Below are 26,301 nucleotides of genomic sequence, written 5' to 3'. Positions count from 1 at the left end.
ACTTGTTGCTAACACTACAGTAACCGCTAGCTGCTGCTAACAGTGGCTCCGAACCAAATCGTACTAATGTTAGAGTTGTAAACACCAACAAGCACCAAGCCCCCAGTTCAGGCAGAATTAGCAAGACAGCTAGCTGCAAGCCTGCAGCCTTAAATCACCAAAAGCGGAGGCAGAGCAGCCGGAGGACATCAGAGGCTCAGATTTTCTCCATCAAATCTGATCCAGTTTCAGTAAAACCAGAAAATAAAGTTGCTTTTGTACAGTAATCAGTGAGGCCTAGTCTCACATTACAGGCCTTGATTCGAGTAGTACGTAGCTGCAAGAACCGGAGGCTGCAGATTCAGGACCACAATTCTAGGACAGGAACTGCATTTCTGGGACCCTTGTTTATTTTGATACTGCTGGCTTGCAAGTTAACTAGTTACTCTTGACAGCCAACCCGGAAGCCAATTACCCTAAGTTACTGATTATATGCATGTCCACCTGTTAACCCTACAGCTGCACACATCGGCCTCACGGCAGACAGGGTTAACCTCCTTGTGTGTTGCTGTGCATTACCTCCACCACTCCGGTAGATGGCGCTGTCGCTAAAGGACTGCGGTCCCAGGATTGCGGGGGTCCTGAAACTGCAGCGTCTGGTACTGCAGCTATATAATATTGCTCGATTCAGCCGAATACAGCGCTGTGCAGCTAGGCCCCGCCCCTCCGCTGTGCTCGGGAAGTTGGCCAATTTAAAGCAAGCGGGCTTTCTGGGAGGGAGGGGGTCCTTAAAGAGACAGGAGCTAAAACTGAGTGTTCAGAAAGAGGGTGACAAGAAGAGCTGAAGCAACGCACAGGATGAGAAACATAAATGTGTTTTTTAAATGTTCAAGTATGTAAACATTTTATAAATACAAGTATGAACCTGAAAAGTAGTATTCTACGGCACCTTTAAGTAAAAGCAGAAAAAGCAGTCTAAAAACTACTCCATTACAAGTAAAAGTCCTGCATTCAAAATGATACTTAAATACAAAAGTATTATCAGCAAAATGCAGTTAAAGTTTAAAAGTATTAATTATGCAGAATATCAGTTACGGTAAAACGGATTTCGGCACCAATCCTCCGCCACACGACCTCAACAGGTGACAGACAACGTGCCCGCTGTCGGCTTCTGTACTAAAAGTACTTGAAATCTGGAGATAAATGCAGCGTGATGGGACACATGCTTCTAATGTCAACATGGAAAACACACACAGAGAGATAAAGACCTGCAGGAGGACGTGAACTTCAACATGGGGAGTTTAAGTGGATTTTTATTGGTGCTCACTGGCTGATTATCTCCTCCTCCCGGCTCTCTCATTGGCCGGGGATCTGTTAACTTGGGGCTGCTTTATGATGAGCCGCAGGGTTGACTGCACTTCATGGACTGAAAACTCCAGAACAGGTACGCTACCCTCTGTGTGTGAGTGTGTGTAGTCCTGATGTTGCGACATCTTCAAGTTAAAGATTTACATAAAGAGAGTTGGTGTTTCACTGAGGCGAGGTTCGGTGTTAGAAATGTGACGGCTAAGAGACAAAAATACATTTGTGTGTGTGCGCATCATTAAATCACATTATGTTGCTCAGCCAGTTTCTGTGGTTTCATTTTCGGTTTCATTTAATTACTTACATTTATTCAAGTACTTGCACTTTACTTAAGTATTTCCATTTTATGCAGCTTAATACTTCTACTCCGCTACAAATCAGAGTACAAATATTGTACTTTGTACTCCACTACATTTGTTACTTTCCAGATTCCAGTTCCTCCTCCTCGTCCAGCTTAATTAAACTCTTTAAACCACCTTGATTCGTCGTCACAAAGCTGCAAACAGGCTGTTTTTCTGACTGTTTAGAGACACGCGGTTCTCACAGGACAGCGACGCTACAAACACATGATGATCTTTTAGACCATGATGCATTGCTGCAGATTAAACTACCCAACAGGATATAAAATGAGTTAAAATGAGCTCAACCTTAAACATCTTCAGCAGTAAAATGCAACAAACACATTAATGCAGCAGGAATATTATAACATCAGATGTAAAACTATAATCAATCAACGAACTGTTAATCCCACTAGGGGCAATTATCTTCGCATTTAGCGCCGCTGTGTAACAGTTATGCTTCTCTACCCTGTTTAGTGCTGATAAACACCTCTTCACACATATAGGTGAATCCCAAAATCCACATTCTTAAATTCAGCACTTTATTCAAGTTCAGGGGGGCTGAAGCTACCTTAACATGGTCCTACGCCCCCGCCCCCGTGACATGCTGCAGGTCAGCGGACCTTATGTTGTTTAAGCTGAATTCTTTCCACAGCTGTAAATAGTTACTGCCATTATTGTGTCACAGTCTAAGATGCAAAGAACATTTTCCGTTATAAACTTAGTGCGACCAGCAAAACGATTTCAACCGCGAACATTTCTGGACTGAATTTATTGAAGCGCAGCAACTGGACGGCCAGACGAGCGCTCCAGGAGTCAACGCTCTATGGGTGTTGGTAACCACGGCAACGGCTCCTGTGTACTACTGGGCGCAATCGCGTGAAACTGTCGCGGTCGTTCTCGTCTGGCGCGCGCCCGCTCGCTCTCCGCTGAGCTGAAGTGTCTTTAACTTTTTCTCCTACAGTTTATCAACAGACTGATCAGCTGTTTGATCAGAGCTGAATAATGTAACCGTTTCTTTAACAGTCTTAAAACAGGCAACGACCTTTGCTGCTGTCTCTTATTCATTAAAAATAATCTATTAACTTCAGCTGAACTAATCTGAAAGTTAGTAGCCTAGGGGTCTCAGTATATTTCCCTGTTTTTTTGTCCTTTGCCAATCACATGACTGAAAAATATTGATAAATATGATAGAATACTACAAATTTAATTTGTGTTTATTGTATAAATAATCGTTTCCTTTTGTTTCCTCTGCTTCATAAATTAAATCCCTACTCAGGCACTGGGATCCTGAGGGAGGCTGCATTTCATCGCTGCTCTGCTGAGCTGCCGAGCAACGTTACCACACACACCCAGCAGAGTGGTGAAGGACTGATTCAGCATACTGAGTGATACAGAGACAAACTGTAAGTTGTTGTTAATGACTGTTACCTGCTTAACTTTAGCAGCGTTTACTTGAGGTAAAGTAAAGGGGATATTTTGGTTGGCTATGGAAAACACTAGTGTTGGTGGTGAGTTAGTTTTCTTCTGGCAACAGGAATTTGTTGGCAGATCTAGGCACCAAGGTGGCGCCTAAACTAAAACTATTTTATGATTTCTATTATATTTGCTATATCCTAACCCACTTAACTTTTTGCATTTATTAGCTTTAATAAATTAAATAGACATGAGCATGTATCCACACGTAATATATAAATATATTTTAATAATCTCATAAAGAATACCTGCACACATACATAGTAATCGTTACTCCAAATATTGTATAACATCTGCAATCAGGTTATTAAATTCAGACAGTAGCCACTTTGTCATGTAAGGATCCTTTTTAAAGTATTTGTTGTATGCCTGTATGCAAAATCCCATTTTTATTGAACCAACAGCAAGAGAGGAATTAGACATGGTATTACTTTATCACACGTTTACATGAGCAGCTGAAGAACTCAGTCTGGCCTAAGTTAATCCCCCCCCCATGAAGCGTTGATGTGTCTCAAAACTAACATTACAGTAACTTTTGTTCAACAGAGGGAAAATGGAAGAACAGAATGTGTCGGTCGCATTTTACTTGTTAACATCTCGGCTTCTTAAAACTGACTGTTATAATACAGTAACAAGAGATGTGCGTGCAAAGATTTTGAAAGTGTAATACACTCTTAAGCCCTGGATATATACTTGCTTGACAATGCGTAGGCGTAGACAGGCGTAGACAGGCGTTGGCGAGGCAAACGGCATTGTTCACATACTTGCCAGTGTGCTTTATTAAGGATTAAATCTGAATTGACTAGGGGGCAGATCAGGGCCGGATCCTCCCTCGCCGACACCGGATTATCTTCCTTGACAACCTCCGAATTTGCACATCATAAACAAACCAAACACAGCGACACTCGAGCAGGTTGTGATTTTAATGAGACATCACAACGATCTCGGTAATTGCGGACTAGCTCCGGGAGTTTTAGTGTAAACATCCCGCCATCAGTCTCCTTTTTTAAAGTCTGCTGCTGACCACCTTCTTCTTTTGCGTTTAATGGCGGTTGGCAAACCAACTGCATCTCGCCACCACCCGGGCTGGTGTGTGGAACAGGAGATTGCTGCTGACCTGCCCGTCAGATCGACATACTGCCCCCTGCTGCAAAGGAACGCGGGATACGCGTGGCGGCCACCTTGCGTAAGCGTAGTTAAAAGCAAGTATATCCAGGGCGTTAGGACTCGTAGCTCTGAAGCAGCTGAGCTAACCACCAGGGGCGGTTTAGGGTTTCACATTAGGGTGGGCTTCGTCTCTCAAACAAGAACACAAGGTATCCTACTCAAAGCACAAGAAAAACTGATTTTTAAAGTTAGACCGATAATCGTCGTGCCGTTATGAACAAACTGCTGATAAATCGGTATCCAACAGCTTATAATGCCGGTTTCACTAACAACACGCTGGACTATTCACACATACAACGCAGTAATAACACCAATAAACACAACCCGTAAGTATTACAGATGTATAAACCCAACATAAACAATTTGCTGCGATTTAGTTGTAATAATTACTTTATATGTTCTAATTACTGACCTCCACCGACCTCCACTGACCTCCACTGGCTCCCCGGGGCCTCCAGAATCAAATTTAAGTCACTAATGCTTGCATACAGAGTGAGTGATGGTGCAGACTACTGGGTCTGCACCATCTACCTAAAACAAAACATCTACAAACTTATGTTCCTTCTCGGCCGCTACGCTCCTCCAACGAACGCCGCCCGGCTCTGCCGTGCCTTCACACAAACCAATCCCAGTCCCGACTGTTCTCATCTGTGACACCACGATGGTGGAACGAGCTACCACTCGCCATCAGAGCAAAGGCGTCCCTCTCTAACTTCAAGAAGCTCTTGAAAACTCATCTCTTATTCTTACACCTCTAACATGCACTTCCTGTGCTCTTACTTCTTCCCCTTGGTATTTACCCATTGATGCTATATGTGCTATTAGCTTCTCTCAGTATCTATTGTCAGATGCTTTGTTGATGTACGTCGCTTTGGATAAAAGCGTCTGCCAAATGAGTAAATGTATAATGGGATCAAACAGATGCAGAAATAACTACATCATGATGCCAATTTGTTAAACATTTTAAGTCGTGCTTTTTCAGGTCTGTTAGCAAAACAACTTTTAAAAGGCTTATTTTCTGAATGGAGTTTGGATCGTTAGGGCTCAGCTATGCTGAGAAGTACTGGGCAACATGTCAGGATATCGGATATTAAAACTCTGCAAATATCAGAACAGGTCTAAAAAATCCCAACTTAGTTGAGCTTTACTGACTTTACTGGCAGAGAGGCAGGCTGTAAAGGGAGGATATTTTCATATTTCAGCTGCCAAACACACCATTTTCAAGCAATTTGAAATGAAAAATATGTTTGTTTATAGACGTACCACTAATCTGACTTAAAGTAAGTTAGAGCCCTAAAAAGTTTTTTCTTCCATGCTCAACTAATAAGTATAGCCATGCATCTGTGTGCAGTAATCAGGTTATTCCTCTGTGCATATAAATGTACAAAATGTACAATATGTGAGGAAAAAAGTACAGTGCTGCAAACTGATGTCTTTAACGGTCTGTTGATAATGTTAGTTCATTATTTTGTGTTGTAAACTGAAGTTCTGGCCTCCCCGCTGAGGAAGCATCAAACAAAAGGTGTAAAGCCTACAATTAGAAAATATTCCCTCTTTAGTGGACGTACTTTGATTCCCACAAGCATTACGTTGCAGCTCTGTATCGCTGCTGCCGACCGCTCAGAGAATACTCAAAAAATGTTGTCATGATTAGTCATATAGACACAACCTGGTACAAAAAGGTCCAGGTTGAGAAATACCAAAGTCAGCCTTTAATACCTTGCATAATTTTTCCAGTGACATTTTAATGAAGCAACTCTGTGCTGTCTCCATCATGAATCACTTCATCCGAAACTCCACAATGTTTCCACAACCAATCGAGTGAAGAAACAGTAAAACATAAAATTACACAATATCACTTCCTTACTGCTCAGACTGACTGAAGCCTCCAGAGAGAAACGCTGTTTAACTACAAAGAAGACAGAAGAAGAAAGACGTTTAGACCTGAAGGTAGGAAGGAATAAGAAAATCAGGCAATCTTTCTCATTTTTACATGTTTTAACTAAAGATTCTTTTATTCCACTTCTTTGGGACGTTTTTCCTGCAGCCAGCTTTGCTCTCACTATAGAAACCATCTAGATTAAAGGTTCAGACACTTTATAAATTTATTGTTATGTCACTTTATTTTTATGTTTATATTTTCAATTCTATTAGATTTTATTAACAAAATATTTTTTTTTAAACTAAACATAATGTGTTTATACTAATACACACGTTTAAATCATGTACAAAGAGTTACAGCATAAGATACCGTACAATGTAAACCCCACCGTACATAAGCGTGTGTGTTTTACATTTTTTTAATAATATAACTTTATGCAACCATTTTAAAATTGTATTAACTGGGTCACAGATCAGTATTCGGTTTATATTTTAAATTAATTACATTTTTCTTTCTTCATTTAATGTTAATAATATTATGTTTATTTTAAATATTGATTTTTTTTCCCCTGTATACATCATATTTTCAATTCTCTTAAAATGTTTTCAACAAAAATGTAAAAAAATAATTGAAAAATAAAACCTAGACAAGTTTTAAATCGACTATCGAGAGCTATGGCATAAAATACCTAGCGTGCGATATAGACCTCGCTGTACGTACGAGTGTTTTAAATGTTTTTAAAATGTATTATAATTTCTGATTTCTACAACTTTTTGCAACCATTTTAATTTTTGATCATCTGGGTCACATGATCATTGTGTTTTGTGCCTCATTAGATCTTTATAATGTACACTAGTTTTTCATTTGCATCTGTTCTTGTACTGCTGATGTTTTGAATTTCCCCACGTTTTATTATTATATGTTGTTCACTGGGACAAAACGTTGCAGTTTTACAGTCCAATAAAGTTTTGGAAGCTTGAATCTAGTGTGCGATCTGACGGACGCTCATAAATTAATTTTGTTTCCAGGCTGACGTGATGTCGATCCCAGATCTGATCAGGAAGAAGAGAGATGGAGGAGCGCTGAGTGACGAAGAAATCCAAACTTTCATCCAGGCTGTCACAAACAAAACCGTCCAGGAAAGCCAGATAGGTACAAACAGTTTCTCTCGAACAAACAAACAAACAAACACGTTCCTGACGTCATGTTCCCTCTTCTTTGTTAAGGGGCCATGCTGATGGCTATCTGGCAGAGGGGAATGATCGACACAGAGATAAAGACGCTGACCAGGGAGATGATGTCATCGGGGGAAATTATGTCATGGCCAGAGGAGTGGGCGGGGCTGGTGGTTGACAAACACTCAACAGGAGGGGTGGGAGATAAAGTCAGTCTTGTGTTAGCGCCCGCGCTAGCTGCCTGTGGCTGCAAGGTAAACGTGTAAACACACACTTCTCCAGTCACAGTTTTTTACGCCATGATGTCATAACCCCAGAGGGCTGTTTCACAAAAGCAGAATTTAGAAATCCGGGATAACAGAAAAAGCTGGGCTTGACTTAGTGTGATCAGTGCATCCGAACCAGGCTCAGCAGAAGCGGTTATGTCAAGCCAGGTGTACGTAATTCAGATAAATGCACGTCGACAACTTTCTTCAAGAGACCACACGTCGATCGCAGATTCATTGATGCGGAAATGGAAACTCACTGTGTGTAAAGAAGGTTTACGATGAAAAAATGCACAATATTAAAATAAAAAAAGAAGAAAGAAACACGGCCGCAGTATTAAAACAGCGAGAAAAGGCGTGGCACACATAGAGGAACCAACTGAATGAGCAAGTAGCCAAAAGTATCACTGCTCCTAACTGAAACAGTCATAATTATAATGTTACCACGAATGATAACGTTATGTCAGACCTTAAAAGTGAGCAGTGGACCTCTCTCTCTCTCTCTCTCTCGATTTAATATGCGATTAAATTTTAAGCTCTTTACCTTCTGTATTATTCAAAATGGACAAACAGTAAATCAGTGTATAGTCTGACCAACACAACATTAGATAGAACTACAGTTCTTTCTTATGTTATGATGAATTAGGAAGAATTATTATTATGAGCTATGGTGGAGAAGATTGCTCAAATTATAATAATAATAATAATAATATGAGAAAGATAATTCAACTCATGGCATTAAATAATATGATAATATCATCATGTCGGCCTACAGACCACAAGAAAAACTAACTCACCACAGTGTGTTATTCAGTAAGCGCTCAAGCACCAGTTAATGAGTCCTTATCTCAGTTCTAATCTCCCAGGAGTCCATCTTTCTGTATCCCAGTAAGCCAAAAAATAAATAAATAAATAAAAAACTCAGTTTGAGGTTCAATTCAGAAGTTGGCCAACGAACTTGTGACAGACTGCGTCTCTTTCGGACTTGTGCGTTTGGTTTGAAAAGCATTTTCACAGATATTTCCTGAGCCAATTGGTGGCTGTGTGTGATGCAGGCGCCGGTATCTTGAAAATCCTGGCTTTATCCGCTATCTGGTTTTGTGAAACAGCCCTCTGGTGTGTGTTTGTCAGGTGCCTATGATCAGTGGGCGGGGCTTGGCTCATACGGGAGGAACTCTGGATAAACTGGAATCGATTCCAGGATTCAACATCCACCAATCAGCAGCACAGGTGCAGCAAATGACTCGTTCATAAACCTTTTACAACCAGCTGTGGGATGATGTTGAAGTCTGTGGGGGCTTTTACATTTCACTGGTATCTGAAGCCGCTTTCACACAGAGATTCTGCAATAAACGTGGAAAGAACGTCCGCCAATACGTGTTCATTCATACTGAACAAAATATTGCAGTGTGCCAAATCAATAAAACTTGAACATTTTAGCAAAATCGGGCAGGCAAAATGCTTTTATTCTGAAATGCTCCCTGAAGCTTACGGAATGAGAGAAAGCTGTGGAGAAGGTAGAAAAATGACAAACAGCAATGGACTTTAATAGTTAGACCGTTAAATAAAAGACTGCGACTGGTAACACAACAGCTTGAAACTTCACTCCCGTAATAATCCCGGAAAATTGGGCAGCGTTAAAGCGCCTTGAGTTCCCTTATTCTACAGCTACAACCCGCTGTATTTAGCTTTGTGAGTCGACAGCAGCAGCTCGTGTTGTATGGTCAGCATGAACCCTTCTGTCGCCCTGTTACCCAATCAGCTGCAAGTATGTAAACACAACTGTATTAAAAAGTGCAGGGTGTTGAAGGCACCACCGTTTAAACTGACTTTCAGCTCTAAGAACTGAACGTCTGTTCAACGCGTAAAAAAAAAATAATCTCAACACTTTTCTCATGAATAAATTGACATCAAACCACCTCTCATCCTCTCACAGCTGTTAGTTGTTCTTTATAATGTTCAAATGTTTTTTTAAAGAAGTATATGTTGAAGTACATGGAGTTTATTGTTTTTGTTTTGTTTTTTTAACCATGGTATCGAATTTTGTATGGAGAATCCTGGAATTTCACTGACAACTAAATTTCTGGTAGATTCTGGAGATCCTGGGCTCAGTGGGCTGTTGCATTGTGGGTCAGACGGAGATGCTGGTTCCTGCAGATCGAGTCCTGTACGCTCTGCGGGACGCCACCAGCACCGTGAACAGCTTACCACTGATTACCGGTACTGAACTGGTATTACTAGCCTTATAGGAATACTACGGCAGTCCCGGCCAATTAAATAAGAATTTAAATGTTGTTTTAGGTTCAATTATCTCAAAGAAAGGAGCTGAGTCTCTGTCCGCTCTGGTGCTGGATGTAAAGTTTGGACGAGCTGCTCTGTATAAAGACCTGGAGAGTGCTAAACAGCTAGCACACTTATTAGTAAGTACATTACTTTCATATATAAGCAGCTAGCACACTTATTAGTAAGTACATTACTTTCATATATGATATAAGCAGCTAGCACAGTTTGCCTTCTGAAGATATATGCTTATCATAAAGATTTATAGTTCGCTTTAGAGCTAAAGCTTTAAAAATCTTTATAAATAACTGGCGAGACACAAATGTGTCCAAAAAAAATGATGATTTTACTTCAATCTCTCAAGTTATTTAGCAACTACTATTATCATACTTTCATAAAATGTACAAAACAATCTTAATACGTATAAACTTATACGTATATAAGTTTTTTTTCTATTTTATAAAACTTTAATATATACTTTTATCATTCTCCTTTTATGCGGCTTTTGGTCTGTAAATACGTGGAAAAAAGGATTCCACGCCAATGACTGGTATATTTAGATTTAATCAATGAAAAAACAATATTTTAATAATACGCTCTGTAAATGTCTAAAAATCCATGTGATGCTTATCAAAATGCTGGAAAATGTATATTACAAAAACATTTTTAAAAATGTAATAAAAAAAGCTTCTATTCTATTCAGCTTGTAAAGTTTAATGTGATGAGATTCTACTGTGTGTTCTGGCCTTAATGGTATAAAGTAGGCAGCTAAACATTGTGATAAATATAATTTGCCATATAACACTTATTGTTCATATAAAAATAAAAAAGGTAAACATTTTGTTTAAATGGACGCGCCACATAAAGCAGGGCTGCAGCTAACAATAAACCTGAATCTGACTTCAAAAACAACCGAAAAGATTAATCAAGTGTTAAAATTCTTGGAAATACATTTTCTGTTGATCAAAGAATCATTTAATCAACAGGTCTTTTTAGCTTTAGTGCGCGTTTGTGTAGCGTTAAATGGATTGAGACAGGCGTATTCCTTAAAACAATCTTAACTTTCTACACAAAGACTAAAGTTAACCTACTTACACGTTTGTAATAATCGTAGAACTTGATAAAAAGACATCGCAAGCACTAAAACATTACTGACATCCTCCTAGTTTTAGTGATAACTAAACCTTTAACATGCTGAACGTTCTGCAGATGATGACGATGATGGTGTGTTATTGCAGGTGAATGTAGGAAACGGCCTGGGCATGCGTACGGCAGCGGTGCTCAGCTGTATGGACGGTACGATTGGTCGATGTGTGGGCAACAGTCTGGAGGTGATTGAGTCTCTGGAGACGCTGAAGGGGAAGGGACCCGCCGACCTGATGGAGCTGGTCACAACTCTGGGTAACTTTAATTTGTTCTTCATGAAGTTAACTTGGTTATTTGGAGGTTTTGACGCATTAACTTTGAGTTTTAAATCGCTTTCCTCCCACATCTGTACGTCAGAACACGTGATGTTCCGTTTCAGAAAACATCAACTAACGATGTTTTGTGGGCGTTTCAATTAGATGAAAATAAAATCAATGACGGGAACAACAAAGCTTCCTGCGATGGCAACACACACTCACACACACACACACACAGTGTGTAAAAGGTATTGGAGGAATCTCAGTTATAAACTGCGGTTCAGTTCAACCCAAAAAGAAACCAAATAGTTTGTTTGTGCTTGACAGATCATCAATAACACCAATATTAGAGATGCACAGAGCCGATCGTGAGGACCGGTATCAGGGCCAAACCGGGCATTTTTAACGGGTCACTTAAATGGTCACATCAGACATTTGTTTATGAATTCAGACAGAAAAACTACAGACCAACATCCATATAAATATAGTCAAGGTGATCGAATTCGACAGATTATGATTTAAAACTAATAATAAAAAACTACCACAGTTTCACCCAGGGGCCCATGGTGACGTCTCCACATGTCTCTTTCTGAAACACAAAGATTTTAATTTTAATTTCACATCAGATTAAATAAATAAATAAATAAATAAAAGCAGCAAATGTTTGGTTGAGTACTAAAACAGCTTACTTTGTTTTAGCCTGTGAATTGACTTTAAAACACCTGTTACAGTAGGTAAACAGCTGAGGCTGAATTTCATAACGATATGAAAATGTTACTAAGGAAGATTATCGATAAATCTGACACTTTTTCTCTGTTTTCTCAATTGAGAGCAAAGTTGACTTATTCAAATGTCTTGTTTTGTCAAATAAACAGTCCAAAACCAAATATATTGATTTTTAATTCACATTGAGACAAGAAAGCAGAAAATCCTCCCAAGTGACAAACTGGAATCACAATGACATTTTTGCTTAAATATTTCTTAAATATTAGTTGCTTATCAGTTTTCTGCTAACAGACTAGTTGACAACTAATTAGAGCTGCAACAGATTAAAGTTAAGTAATTCAATAGGCCAGTAAACTATTTTGATACTCGTTTCGATAATCGTTTTAGTCCTTTTTTAAGCAAAAAACATCAAATTATTCTTTGTTTTGTATAATTTTAAAGTCTATGTCAAAGAGATTTTTTTCACCATTTCCCGAAATTTTAAAAGATAAAAAGTTTTAAATTAACTCTGAAAATAATTTGGAGATTAACTGATTACGAAAATAATAATAATTAGTTGCACCTCTATAGTTTGTTTATCCATTAGCTACCACCTGATCCAGGACTTCACAGCTATACTAAATACTAACTAATCATTCTTTTAAGTATCGTTTAATCTGTTGATTATTTTCTTAAATCAAGTAATTATTTGTTTGTTCCTTTGATATTTGTCCGTCATCAAAATTTCCTAAATCCCAGGGTGATCCAATTGATTCAAATGTCTTGTTTTGCCTAAAAATGTGCCAAAATCCAAAGATATTTAGTTTATTATCACAACAAAGTCAGAAGATGGAACCTGTGAAGCAGTTTTACTTTACAATGAAAATTTTTTTTTTTAAAATAAAAACTTGCAGCTTCTACAATTTGAGGATTTCCTGTTTTATGATATTCAGCTATATTAATATCTTTTAATTTTGGACTGTTGGGAAATCAGTTTTTCATCATTTTTTGACTCAAACCAAAATGAATAGTTATCTGCAGGCCTAAAATAGTTAATTAATTAACCAACAAATTGTTTCAGCTCTAAATGTGCGGCAGGAATCCAGCTCAAGCAGTAGAAGCTAAATTTAGCGTAAAATTTTAACCGTTTTTTAATATTTCTTTCCGGTATAAACACAGTAACGAGACAAACTACTCGATGATGGTAATTTTTACTGATTGATGTTAGTAAATAATTCGGTGTGACCGGCTGACTTTTACAACGACTGTTTGTTTCTTCACTCACAAACATTAGCTAGCTAGCTTGCGAGGCTAACGTTAGCTACACCAGCGGCTGCCTACCTGTCTGAAGCGCAAAGCTCCCTCCACATCCGGGACTCTGCACCAGACTCCACTCAGATTTTACGCAAATTAAACCAGGTGCAGTCAGAGCGCACGGTGAGTACTTCAGGAAGCCTGGGAAATTTGAGCTTTCCCGGCACAAACACAGAGATGGCTACAAACTCTGGTACAAAGTTCATGTTTACTTAAAAAATTATATTTATTAGGGTTCAAACCGCAAAACAAAACACGATAACTGGAAATGATGTGAATATGCTTCCTCAGGAATATGACAATCACTTCTATATATATATATATATACTGATATACATTTTGTGCCTACTTAAGTACTTTATTACTTACCTTAATCTTTACTTACTTAGCTTCAGCAAATGTATATGCATCAATACCACAACCTAAGTAATTTAAACCAAATTAACTTAACTTCTTTAGATTACAAGATATTTTTATTTTTTGATCTGTTGTTGCTTCTTTTACCAGCTGAAGAATCCAGTAAAGTTGATGATATTTAGTTAGAAGTAACCCCCTAATAATGAACATTTATTTGTTTTAACTGGAAAATTACAGCAGCATAAAAAGTCCATTCATCACTAAAAAAAGGATCATTTCTTATTACATATTTGTGTTTCAAAAATCAAATTGTTTTTGTTGCAGTTGTAAATATATGTATACGTTGCTGTTCCTGTAGGCGGTGTGTTGCTGATGATGACCGGCTTGGTGTCCGACCTATCAGAAGGCAGGAGGCAGATTTACGATGCTGTGATTGGTGGAGCTGCTCTGTCCAAGTTCCAGAACATGATGGAGGCTCAGGGCGTGGCCAATGAGAAGGCTCGGTCGCTGTGCTCCGCCCACACAGATTACTACACGGTCCTGAGAAAATCTGAGCGTCAGATGGAACTGAAGACCCCTGCAGATGGTAAATAAACAAAAACAACAACACAGAATATAAATGTTTAGGTGTGTTTTGGGAAAACAAAATTTTTGCATATTCTGTATTATTATTTATTACATTCTATATAGTATCACAGCATTAGCAATAATATTAAATATTTATGAAGTATATGTATTTACTCACCTAAATTTTTAATTACTTACGTAGTTAATATTTACTTATTTACATTTATACTGACTTACATACTTATAGATTTACATATTTTGACTTAAGAACATAAATATTTACCAAAAGTTTTATTCACATATTCATATACATTAGTAATTAACATAATATTTACTTACTCACATTTTACTTACTTCTTCTAATATGTCCTTATAAATTTACATATATGTTTACAACAGTTTTTTAAAACTAAAAATCAACACCATAATTCGAAAAATAAGCGGGAATGAGTAACATTATGTAAATTCCATCATTTCTTGTATTAAAACGTTTTCTGTTCAGCAGTGACAAATATCATTTTTAATCATTACATCTTCTATCATAAAAAAAAGTGAATTCAAAGGACCCTAAAAACCTGATTAATGTGACCGATGATTAATCGATAAACCCCGTCTCTCTGTGTCCTCCTGCAGGTGTAGTTGTGGACGTGGATGGTTTGGTTTTAGCTGAAATTCTTCATAAGTTGGGGGCGGGACGATCGAAGCCAGGAGAGCCTGTCAATCACAGCGTAGGGGCGGAGCTACTGGTGTTGCTAGGTCAGAGGGTCATGGAAGGTGAGAGGTTGTTGATGATGATTGATTGTTGATTTCGGTCTCCTGCTATTAAACTCCTGATGATGTCTGATTTGTGTGTTTTCAGGCGACGCCTGGCTGCGGCTCCATTACGAGAATCCCGCTCCGACTCCAGACCAGATCAATCGATTACAGAACGCTCTGACACTGAGATCACATGACGACGCACAAACGCAACAAACACGGACTTTAGTGAAAGAACTGATGCTACCTAATTAATGCATGTTTTTATGTTTCACTGTTATTTATTAACACATGAACACAAACAATAACAAACCCCCTGCAGAACAATGAGTACCATCATGCGATCAATCCTTCGCTAAGCCCCGCCCCCCTCAGTTACTGTTGCTAAACTATGTAGTTTATTTAAAACAGAGGTAGACAAAAAAAAGTGCAATTTTATTAGCATTCAAATATACTTAAAGGTTCACTGTGTACGTTTTAGTGACATCTAGTGGTGAGGGTTGCGAATTGCAACCAGCAGCTCTCGGTGCATTCAGGTGCTCCTCGGATTGTCCCGTTTCCCAAGTTGTGAAGTCGTTCTTCCGAGTGTGTGTTCATGTGCTCATAAGTCAGAATGTGGAATCAACATGGACGCTGCTACAAAGATGTGTTGGATTATCATTATCAGAGCAATTTAATTTCTAAATCCAACAACAAAAAACCTGAAATCATAATATTCATATTTTTATTTAATTTAGACTACCCTTGACAAAGTTTTAAATATTTGTGTCTTCTTATGTATTTGTATACTTTTCTGTATACTTCTTTATGTCTCGTGTACACTTTATTTCTCTTTTTGCATTAAAGATATAAGGACGAAAAAAATTCTGGTTATTCCGACACCACAAGAATGCACCATCAGTCACCCCTCCCTTTGCATGAGCAAAAGTTTCTGCGTTAATTTTTAAAGAACTTACTACATTTCTCAGCTAATTACTATAATGAGTAATGAAGAAAATTTAGACTTTCTTATAAATTACCTTCACTTCACATGGGGATAAATGAACACATTAATAAGAATTAGTTAAAGGGTCTTAATAATAAGCCCTTAAAATTAAAATATCTCTCAATATTCAACGCCTGATTAGTCAAAAAGGAGGAATTAAACATCTTCAGTCAGATGTTAGTTAAGTAAATAAGTTTTGTAAACAACAGAGGTGGAAAGTAATTAAGTACAAAGTACTTAAGTACAAATTTGAGGTACCTTTTTTTTTTTTTATAATTTCCACTCAAACATTTAAAATACACAACATAACTAATAAATAAAATACATAAATGGTCAATAAATAAATTTAACATTATTATTAAGCTACATATATATATATATATAACGTTATTAAAATTAGCTTCACCAGCTGCAACATTAAATTAATAAACAATAATTATGATAGTATGATGAGTACTTTTAAGTATATTTTCATGCTACTACTTTTGTACTTTTATTTCTAACAGAGTATTTCTACAAAGTAGTACTGCTAACTGGAGAAGAAGATTGTATAAACAGACAAACACACAGAGGTTTTTGTCTAAATACGAGAAATGAAACTTTATTAAACAACCTCAATCTGACAAAAAAAAAAAAAAAAAACAGACGCAAAGCATAAAAAAGTTCATCTAACAACTCGGAGCAAGTCCAAACTTTATTTATAAAAAAAACACAAACAGAAGAATGTCGTGCAGGAGTCTGTTAGTGGAAGAAGGTACACGGAGTTTCTTTTTTTATTTATCATCAGTCTCAGCTGACCCAGATAACTCTGTAAACCTGCGACTGCAAACGGGCTCCTGTAAAACAACTGGGTCACGCCGTCATCTTTCGCCCTGGAGAGAGAGGAGGGGGGTCAGAGGTCAGTGGACGACGGAGTTGAGCGGCTCGGCTCTGATGTTTCCTAAATCCAGAGTGGAGTCCGTCTCCTCGTCGATCTCCCCGATCACGGCCCTGAAAAAAACGATCGATTTGTTAATAAAATCAATCAAGTATCCGTTCAGGAAGAAGCTGCAGCTGATTCTGTTCCAAATTACTCTTAATTTGTGTTAATCGATACATAAAAACATCTGTATCAAGTAAAATTACTCAGATACTGTACATAAGTACAAATCTGAGGTACTTGTACTGAGGGAAATATTGTACTTTTTACTTCGCTACATTTATCTGACAGCTTTAGTTACTTTTTACTTTATAAATTAGGATTTTAACACACAAAACATATAAAAATCTGATGAACCTGATCTGAATACTTCCTCCGCCACTGCCTGTATCATTTATGTTCAAGATAGTTCTACCATTGCTCCGTCTGATACTGAAATAAAGCTGATGTGATGGATTGATAGGTTATTGATTATTAAACATGTGACTCACACGTTGTCCCCTCTGACGATGTAGAGTCCCAGCACCACCTGCTCCACCCCCTGACTGGAGCTGAACACCCGCTCGTGACTCTCGTCCAGGATCAGGTTGATGGTCTGATCGAAGCCCTTCAGTGTGCCCTGAACACACACACATTCACTCTACTTAAGTATTTCCATTTTATGCAGCTTTATACTTCTTCTCTACATCTAAGGAGGTAATATTGTACTTTTACTACACGACATGTGTCCGACAGCTACTGTTTTTCATCCTGTATCTCCGGGTGTTGGTTTTAAACTGCAGGATGAAGAGTTCCTTTAAGTTCTGAGAAAATCCTCCTCCAGCTGAACAAACTCTTTAAACCTCCTTGCATCAGCTGGAAAATGCATCGTCACAAAACTGAAAACAGGCTGTTTTTCTGACTGTTTAGAGACACGAGGTTCTCACAGGACAGCGACGCTTCAAACATATGGTGATCTTATAGACCATGATGCATTGCTGCAGATTAAACTACCCAACAGGATATAAAATGAGTTAAAATGAGCTCAACCTTAAACATCTGCAGCAGTAAAATGCAACAAACACATTAATGCAGCAGGAATATTAATCCAGAAACAGCAGATATAAAAGAGAAACATGTTACTGCAACATGAGTACTTTTACTTTCATACTTTAAGTACATATAGCTGATAATACATACTCATAGTTAAAGGATAATTTCTGCCCTATTTTCACATATTTTGGTGTGGAAATGACAAAAAGCTTTGAATCCGTCAGATGAACCGCCTGACGACCCCCCTTTTCCAGCTACAGCGCAGCGAGCCGGCAAATTGTTGTTGTTTGTAATACTCCCGGAAAATAACGCAGTGTGAAGGCAGCTAGAGTTGGAGAAAGGAGTTTGTTGTGTTGGATTAACACCAGGAAATAAAGTCTCGCTTGCAGCTCCTCTACGTACACAACAAACTCTTCTCTTCTGTTTCCACCGGCGTTTTCCTGCATCAACTGGCCTCTTGCGAGATTTCAGAGCAAGAATCGCCCCGAAGGAATACGTTGCGGCCGGTTCAGCCGCCGGCTGAAGCATCTACTGCACGGATTCTTTACCTACTTGTCATTTCTATGCCAAAATATCTGAAGACAGGGACCAGGTTTAAAACTACTGAAATTATTCTTTAAGTAAGTTTTGAATGTTGACTTTTACATGTAGTGGAGTATATTCAGTGTGGTACTAAAACTTTTACTGAAGTAAAGAGTCTGAATGCTTCTGTGAATAGATGGGGAATTAACTACATGGAGAGACAAGGCATTAAAAATTAACCTACATCCTTTATCTGACATTAAGTCACTCAATTAACTGACTAAAAATAAGCAAATAGTAAATTCTAATAGGGCTGGGCGATGAGGCCAAATATGTTCTCACGATAAGAAATTTCATTCGGTATCGATAATTATCAGGATAAAAGTCAAGTTTAAAGGCAGATTTTTGCTCCTGAGTGAAAGTTGAAGAAACCAGATGGATATTTGTAGTTTAAACTTTTTCTTTATGGTCAGAACAAACACTTCCTACCTCATAAATCTGAAGCACAACATTCAAAACTATTTTGATAAAGTTTTCAACAAATATGCACGAGTAAAATAAAGCAGAAGCTTTTTTCAGTCCCTTTTCCTCAACAAAATAAAAATCCTAAAAGAAAAATTGTTTGGGATTCAAATAAATTAAAGTTAATGAGGAAAAGTATCTCACTTATTGTTTTATTGCTCAGCCCTAAATTCTAAAGAGAAAACTTTTTAACTAAAAGCAACCACTGATGCATTCAGGCTAAAGTCACCTGCTAACAGAGAAACATGCCAACGTTAAACTACAACTATCCATCCAAAATAAAGTGTCTCTCTTTAGCATCAAGAGGCCAAACAGATTAAAAGATTTATTTACACTGGGGAAGCTAGAACCACCAGCAGCATGTGTGGTTATAGGAAACAGCTGATTAATCAATAAAATGACAGTTAGTTAGAGATAAACTCACCACAATCATCCTGCCGTCTGAGGTGACGATGGCCACAGTACCTGAGTCACACAAGAGTTAAAGAAACAACACTTTCCTGCACTGAAAAAGCGCATTAAATCTACTTAAATAGCCAACTACACTGCTTCAACACACTGATAAATAAACTCCCGCACAGCTAAACAGAGAAGCTACACCGCTAAACGGCTCCTAGCTCGGATGCTAACCTGACTAGCGTTTCTTCATTCATTCAAACGGGCGGTTAGCATGTTAGCTAGCAGCAGGAGGATACGGTTAATGTAGCTCTCCAGGGCGGTGGACATGATTCCTGCCGGGCTCTGCGTTTATTTATCCGGCAGAGACGTCGGTTTATGTTTCGAACCGGTTAGCAGGAGATGAAACGCAGCAGAAACGTAGCGGAGCAGCAGCAGCAGCAGCAGGTGCTAACAGCTAACAGCTAACAGCGACAACACACCGGGGAACAGACAGAACTAATCCACCAGCGATCCACCGAGCAGGCAGGCAGGAGAGGAGAGCGCCGAGCGGGAACGTCACATCCGGATTCAATTTTAACGGAGATTTAATTAATTTAACAAACTTTAGCTAAATATAATAACTTTATTACATCAACAGATCCCCCATCTGCTTTTGAATGGTTCACCTCTGATGATTGTGCCTTTGTGATTAATGTACAGTAATAATGACAGTTAAAATTACTTTTGTGGGATATTGACAGCTTTTTTTTTTTTTTTTACTTTATTGAATTGGATGGCTTGTAGGTAATGTCTACTTTATCACTGTAACGTTTAAACAAATCAAGTGCAAAGTAGAAATAAATGTGTATAAATAGGCTACTACATGATAAAAATTATTTGTCAAATTTTTAAAGTTTTATTATATTTTGTTCCTAAAATCCACCCTGAATCCAGCCTTTCTGTTGGGATCAGGATAATCCTGATTTTTTGGATCAAACAGATCCCAATCCTACAAAAAAGTTTTGAACAACACAAACTGAAGGTTTGATCTGGATCACAACCAGGATTGGATCAGGTGATCTGATCCAATTTCAGAATCCTTTTTTTCTTTTGAACAACCCATTTTCAAGATTTGATCCAATCCCATAGCCAAAATCCGATCAGATTACTTTTGAACAACTGGGCCCTGGAGACCTGCACACCTCCAGGTCTCTGAGGCGAGCAGGAATGATTGTGGTCCCCCCCCCCCCAATCCACATTTTTCCCAGAGTATATATTTTAACTGATGAGTAACAATAAACTGCGATACAAAACTGGTAAAAGGTAAATTAAAGACAAATAATAAGAAAGTATTTTATTTTCAGATATTATTTTAACATGTATAATTATTATATTGTAGTTCTATCAAATTAAGTATATATTTGTTGCAGAATGTGTTGTTTATAGTTGTTCTCAACATTAATTAAAGTACCAGAAAAGTTTACTTTACAAGTAATATTTGTTTATTGTTTATATCAGTTTATTTCTTCCATATTAAAAATGAGTATGTTGTGTGTTACTTTAAAAACAAACACGGACTCCGGTCCTCCCAGCAGGTCGTCATCTTTATTGTTGCTCAGTAGTCGTTCATACAAAGGGGGGTGGAGGAGAGCAGTGGAGCCCGACAGGACAAACACCAGGAACGTCATGCTACCAAAGTATTAAATTTGTACAAAAATACTTTACAACATCCCTGTTCCTTTAAAGAAAAATACAGTTTGGTTGGTTGGTGAAGCTACATGGAAACTAATCTGACCCACTATTTCAAATGGCAGTGCATTGTGTGTGTGTGTGGGGAGGGAGGGGGGGAGGGGGGGGGGGGGGGGGGGGGGGGGGGGGGGGGGGGGGGGGGGGGGGGGGGGGGGGCGACATCTTGCTGAGGTGAATCACTAGAGTGCAAATCCCAGCAATGCTAAACACACACACACAAACACACCCTCTAACATACAGGTACACACACACACACCCACACACACACAAAGTTAACACATGCGCACAAACAGTGTGTATGGCTTTAAATCTCATCAAACCCTCCTGAAGCCACGCCCCTCAGCTCTGTGGCCTTTTCCCATTGGTGAAACATTTTGTCTTGGCTTAGTGCTAAAATGCTAACAGCGCTAAACATCTGGCAAAGCTCTGTTTCTAGTTACCACTACCAACAGGACTTTGACTAGTGAATGTTAGCCTTGTGCTAACTGAATACTAGCTGTGATAGCCCTGTGCTAACTTTGTATTAGCTATGTCTACACGTGTTAGCCTTGTTCTAATATACACAAACCATTTACCAGTTGTGTTAACCTGGTGTTAGCCCTATGCTAACAACTAGCCGTTATAGCCAGGTGTTTGCCCTGCTTTATCTGTATGGTAAACAACTAGCGATGTTTTCCAGACGCTAGCCCTGTGATCGCTGCTTGCTAACCCTGTATTAGCTATGTTTACATGTGTTAGACTTGTTCTAATGTGCACTAACCATGTACCAGTAGTGTTACCCAGGTATTAGCTCTGCTTTAACTGTATGCTAAACAACTATTAGCAATGTTTACCAGATGCTAGCCCTGTGTTAGCTACACGCTAACCAAATTTTGGCGTGTAAGCCCTGTGTTAGCCTTGTTCAAGGTGTGTGCTAAACATACTACTTTTGTTACCAAGATGTTAGTTCTGTCATAGCCATGAGCTAACACATTTCTCTGTTAGCCCTATGTTAGCCTTGTTGTGTTAACCGTACACTGGTTGTGTTATCCAGGAGTTGGCCCTTTGCTAGCCATGTGCTAAGGTCTAGGTATGCTGGCTAGATGGTAGCCCTGTCTTAGCTAGTATTAGCCTTGTGCAGTGTGGTATGTGTAACATCTTAAGCTTTTGCTAGCCCTGTGCTCAGTGTCTGCTAGCCATATGCTAACCTGTGCTTCAGATTCAAAACGTCGCAGTTCACAAAGTTTGGGAAGGAGTCGAACAGCCAATCGCAGCTGTCCGATCCGAAGCACAGGAACGTTCGCAGAGAGCTATTGGTTGTTAAAGTCAGGGAGGGTTTCGACTGGTGGCTGGTGCTGAAGGAGGGTTCTGATTGGCCAGTTTAAATAGTGAGTTCAGACTGAGGTGAGAGCAGAAAGATGTTGACATCACTCCAAAATAAACACACACGCGCACGCGCACACACATATTTACTGTCACAGGTTTCCTGTTTAATCAGGATCTTTTTCTTTTTTCTCGTGTAACTTTGTTGTTTCGTGGTCATGAGGTGAAGGTTTTCGGGGTTTGGATGGTTTGGATGTGAACAGCGACGGGACTGAAACCGTTTTTTAATCTATTTTACATATTTTCAGGTTCAGCCGCCATGGAAACAAACAAACAGAGAAAACTGACAACAGTCAATCAAAAAACACACCGATCGATTAGCATAATAGATCACTGTTACGGGGGGGTGGGGGTGGGCAGGGAAGTCGGGGTGGGGGCATGCTTGGCTTTTACCTGGGAACTGATTGGTCAGTTTATGTGTCAAGGAGAACCAATCACAGAGAGGCAGGGACATTTTTTTTCTTCTTCTCCTGATTGGTTCCAGCCAATCAGCTGAATCTCTCAGAATTGGCATCTGTCTGTCATCCTGGCTGCCTATTGGTCGAGGGAAGAAGTGCGTTTTGGGGGGGGGGGGGCAAAGCCAAGACGAGGAAATGAAGTGGGGGGGCTTTACTGGCCTTGTGTTTAACACACACACATAACATACAAACACACACACACAGACACGCACACACACATACACACAGTGTGGCCAGTCCAACAGGTGTAAACAGTAGAAAAAGATTCTTATTGAACTGCTCAGTGTCATCATCATCATCATCTTCATCATCATTATTGTCAACATGATTATTATTTCCCTTCCAGTCTGCAGCTCGTTCATGGCACAGAACAAAAATCTTAACAGTAAACCATCTGTCTCTTTCTGCCCGTTTCATTAGGGATGCTCCGATCAGCTGATAATTCTTGGAAAATGTTAGATTTGTTTCTTATTGATCGATAAATAAAATACTTGGCTGCCTGATTCCACCTCTAGGGCTGGGTATTGTTTGTAATTTGTCGATACTTTTTTCATTCATTGAGAAATGTAAACACGTTTTCTGCCAAACTCCAGTCTAAAATTGGACAATTTTGTCGAGAGAACAATCTCAGTTTTTGATCATATCACATGATCTTCCTTAGCAGATTGAGTTTGCCCAGTTGTCATGGGACTTTTTGCATTTATTGAGTTAAAAGTTGAGTTTTAAACAGCAGCTAAGAAATGATTTTGTAGCTCCGGAACAGCTACTTACAGCTACATGGACATTGTGCTGAGATTGTTTACCAGCTGCTTTTAAGGTCAAGAATTTACATTTGATTTAAATTTGTACCTGTTTGATCAAAGACAAGGTAAACCAAAATTTGCTTTGCTTGGCAATGTTAGCTACTCAGTGCTATGTACACAAGTTTGTCAGCAAAAAAAAAAAACAGTAAGGAGGTTTGACAACCAGCCCTTATAAAGGATAAAGTAGGATAGAGGACAAAGTCTTCTGAATCTTTAGGGTTTTCTTCTGGTTTGTGCTGTAAAAACATCTGAAGCTTTGTGGTGTAAAGCAGTGACATCTGGGGGTTTGCAGGAACTGTAGGAGCCACGCAAGGAAAGGGGCCAAAGCACCACAACACCTCACTAGTTTTACTGTTTCAATCCATTTAAAGTGTACAAACACTTCACAATGGTTAGGTGTTTACAGCCATCCTTATCTAAATAATGTTTTGGGTCATTTGAGCACAATAAGGCTAGTAGCAAAACTTACAGTAGTGTGAATCCAACAAAAGGCTTACTGAAGAAGTCCTCATTTCACAAACGCTGATGAACGTATTGGTATTGCCCGCCCATCACTAACATGATCTCCAAGCATTGCTGTTGACCACCGTAAGTCTATGCTGCCGGTCACATAGTATGCTACGAGCTAATGAAAATTTTTGGATGTCTCCAAGTTTCATAAATCTGCAGGATTACCCAGCATATCAGAACCACATTCAAGCATCTTGTGATCTTCCCATCCTCCTCGATTCTTCTCCTAACCTGAACTACGCTAAACCCTCACCTTCACCCAACCATGTGTGATTTTAAACTCTTCTAAAGACTTGCTCGTAACCATAACCATCTTTATTCTTATGCCAACCCTTCGGGCCCAATAAAAGGTACTTCCTCCCATAACTCTGCTGGGATCCATCCCCCTTTTTCTTTCTCGCCGCACAGCTTCTTACCCAATTTTGTGACCGCGAGACCGAAGACAAATCAAGTCTGCGTTAAAACAACAGTTTGCTTCAAACAAAGTGCTTGTCAGATTGTCAGAATCTTTCTGACATCAAGTTCCAGTGCTTCAAGCTCACCCCAGACTTAACTGGAAGTGGACCGGACTGATGGACTGGAACTCCCAGGCCTCTTTGTGATTATTCAGACATACCAAGGTTGATGAGTTGCCTTTTGTAGCAGCATAAAATACTAATATTTAGACCAATGATTCTAACATGAAGAATATCAAGGTTAAGATTTTGTTTAAACCAAAGTGGTGGGTTTTGAAACGGTTTCTTATTCAGGAGGCTTTCTTTCAAATGTTTAAAAACACAAACCAGTCAGTAATCAATTATGGTTAGGGCGATCCCAATAACATTAACGCCTTATCGGCCTAATCGGAGCATCCCTAGTGTCCAGGGCAACCGGTCTGTCCACCAGCAGGTTCTAGATTCTGGAGTCCCATCGGTCTTTGTGCTGCTGTGGTTTTTGGCCAGTACAACCTGAAGCCACTGTTATACTTCTCGCAAGACCAGATGGACCAGGAGCCACACTTCTGGACTAGTAGAAGCAGTGGTCACGGGTCTGGTTTAGTACCCGTGGTTCTGTGACAAATAAGATCACGACCAAGTCTTAGTACCTGTAAGACCCCTGGCTGTGGCTCAGGCTTCAGTTGGACCAGTACTCATGGTTCTGTCACCACTAAAACCAGTACACATGTGTCTTGGACCAGTAAGACCATTAGCTGTGGCTTCAGTACGGTCATGGTTCTGTAGCCACTAAGACCAGAGCCCATGTGTCTTAGTACCAGTAAGACAACTGGCTATGGCTTCAGTGGATTCAGTAGCCATGATTCTCAGACCACTAAGACCAGAACCCACATGTCTTGAACCATTGGCCGTGGTTCTGGGCTAGTTTCAGTAAAATCAGTAGTCATAGTTCTGGTTCCAGTGACACCAGTTGGACCAGTATGAAGAACTGGTTCAGGTGAAAAGGTGAGGAGTTGCTTCAGTCCATCAGTGTGCTTTCAGGCTGCTTTAGCAGTTCAAAGGTCAAACTTTAGTGTTTAAGGGTCAAAGTTTATCCAGAGGGTGTGTAGCACCATGGGGGTCCACGCTGAACCAGTCGGATGGGGTTTGTTATTGTTCTTGACCTCGCAAATCCAATCTGGTTAGAACCGGTTGAATCCAGTTTCATCCAGTTTTTGTTTGCTATAAGGATTTATTATTCAACTGCCCTAACCCAATCCCCGCCCCCAGCCCGTCTCCCGGTTTGCTCCACTTGATCGGACCGCCATCCTCTCCCTGGCCGATGGAGAGCTCCGACGGTCCAAGCTCGCTGCAGATTGGCTGAGGGGAGTGGGCGCTGTTGGTGAGTCCATCAGTGTGATTGGCCAGCAGGGACGAGGAGGAGGAGGTGGGGTTTCGGCTGATGACAAGCTCCAGATGGTTAGGAGACTCTGCGATCAGCGGGACGACGAGGCAGCAGTCAAAGTCCCTGGTCCGCACGTGGTTAATCTGGAAGACAAAGAAGGAAAAGGTTTAATCTGGGGGGAGGTCAACACCCTCAACAGAGCAGTGACCGTCC

At 39.5% G+C, this 26,301-nt stretch overlaps 2 protein-coding genes and 1 long non-coding RNA gene across 4 annotated transcripts in view; 1 reads left to right on the top strand and 2 right to left on the bottom strand.

Annotated features, from left to right (window-relative positions):
• Positions 1 to 13,459, bottom strand: part of LOC123963686 — a 45,353-nt gene extending 31,894 nt beyond the window's left edge. The window contains exons 1-2 of the long non-coding RNA XR_006823243.1: positions 13,378 to 13,459; positions 11,874 to 11,920 (exon numbers count right to left, since the gene is read on the bottom strand). This is a non-coding gene — a long non-coding RNA (uncharacterized LOC123963686). The remainder of the gene's footprint in view (positions 1 to 11,873; positions 11,921 to 13,377) is intronic.
• LOC123963684 (thymidine phosphorylase) lies at positions 3,001 to 15,701 on the top strand. Of its 2 annotated transcripts, none has more exons than XM_046040694.1 (10): positions 3,001 to 3,088; positions 7,236 to 7,359; positions 7,434 to 7,636; positions 8,780 to 8,878; positions 9,739 to 9,868; positions 9,950 to 10,068; positions 11,167 to 11,329; positions 14,066 to 14,293; positions 14,908 to 15,048; positions 15,134 to 15,701. In XM_046040694.1, exons 2-10 carry the CDS (start codon positions 7,245 to 7,247, stop codon positions 15,283 to 15,285), a joined length of 1,350 nt encoding a protein of 449 aa, XP_045896650.1. In that variant the 5' UTR covers positions 3,001 to 3,088; positions 7,236 to 7,244; the 3' UTR covers positions 15,286 to 15,701. The 2 variants fall into 2 exon arrangements, with proteins under 2 accessions (XP_045896650.1, XP_045896649.1); XM_046040693.1 differs by lacking the exon at positions 3,001 to 3,088 and adding an exon at positions 6,236 to 6,275.
• A 977-nt stretch (positions 15,702 to 16,678) lies between these two features.
• lsm8 (LSM8 homolog, U6 small nuclear RNA associated) lies at positions 16,679 to 19,933 on the bottom strand. The gene is made up of 4 exons (XM_046040070.1): positions 19,706 to 19,933; positions 19,435 to 19,475; positions 17,426 to 17,553; positions 16,679 to 17,005 (listed from the first exon to the last, which is right to left on the bottom strand). The coding sequence occupies exons 1-4, from the start codon at positions 19,734 to 19,736 to the stop codon at positions 16,915 to 16,917; spliced, it is 291 nt and encodes a 96-aa protein (XP_045896026.1). The 5' UTR covers positions 19,737 to 19,933; the 3' UTR covers positions 16,679 to 16,914.
• Positions 19,934 to 26,301: the final 6,368 nt, after the last annotated feature.

Source organism: Micropterus dolomieu, linkage group LG23 (assembly GCF_021292245.1).
Source record: "Micropterus dolomieu isolate WLL.071019.BEF.003 ecotype Adirondacks linkage group LG23, ASM2129224v1, whole genome shotgun sequence".
Classification (NCBI taxonomy): Eukaryota; Metazoa; Chordata; class Actinopteri; order Centrarchiformes; family Centrarchidae; genus Micropterus; species Micropterus dolomieu.
Note: the sequence above shows the minus strand (reverse complement) of the source record. Positions and strands in the feature narration are given on the sequence as shown.

Bases quoted from the DNA above. Each gene is read 5' to 3' on its own strand.
- LOC123963684 (XM_046040694.1), top strand. From the start codon at position 7,245: ATGTCGATCCCAGATCTGATCAGGAAGAAGAGAGATGGAGGAGCGCTG. The intron at 7,637-8,779 runs GTAAACGTGTAA...TGTGTTTGTCAG, and splicing joins TAGCTGCCTGTGGCTGCAAG to GTGCCTATGATCAGTGGGCG. The intron at 11,330-14,065 runs GTAACTTTAATT...CTGTTCCTGTAG, and splicing joins GGAGCTGGTCACAACTCTGG to GCGGTGTGTTGCTGATGATG.
- lsm8 (XM_046040070.1), bottom strand. From the start codon at position 19,736: ATGTCCACCGCCCTGGAGAGCTACATTAACC. The intron at 19,476-19,705 runs GTATCCTCCTGC...TGTGTGACTCAG, and splicing joins CCTGGAGAGCTACATTAACC to GTACTGTGGCCATCGTCACC. The intron at 17,554-19,434 runs GTGAGTTTATCT...GTGTGTGTTCAG, and splicing joins CAGACGGCAGGATGATTGTG to GGCACACTGAAGGGCTTCGA.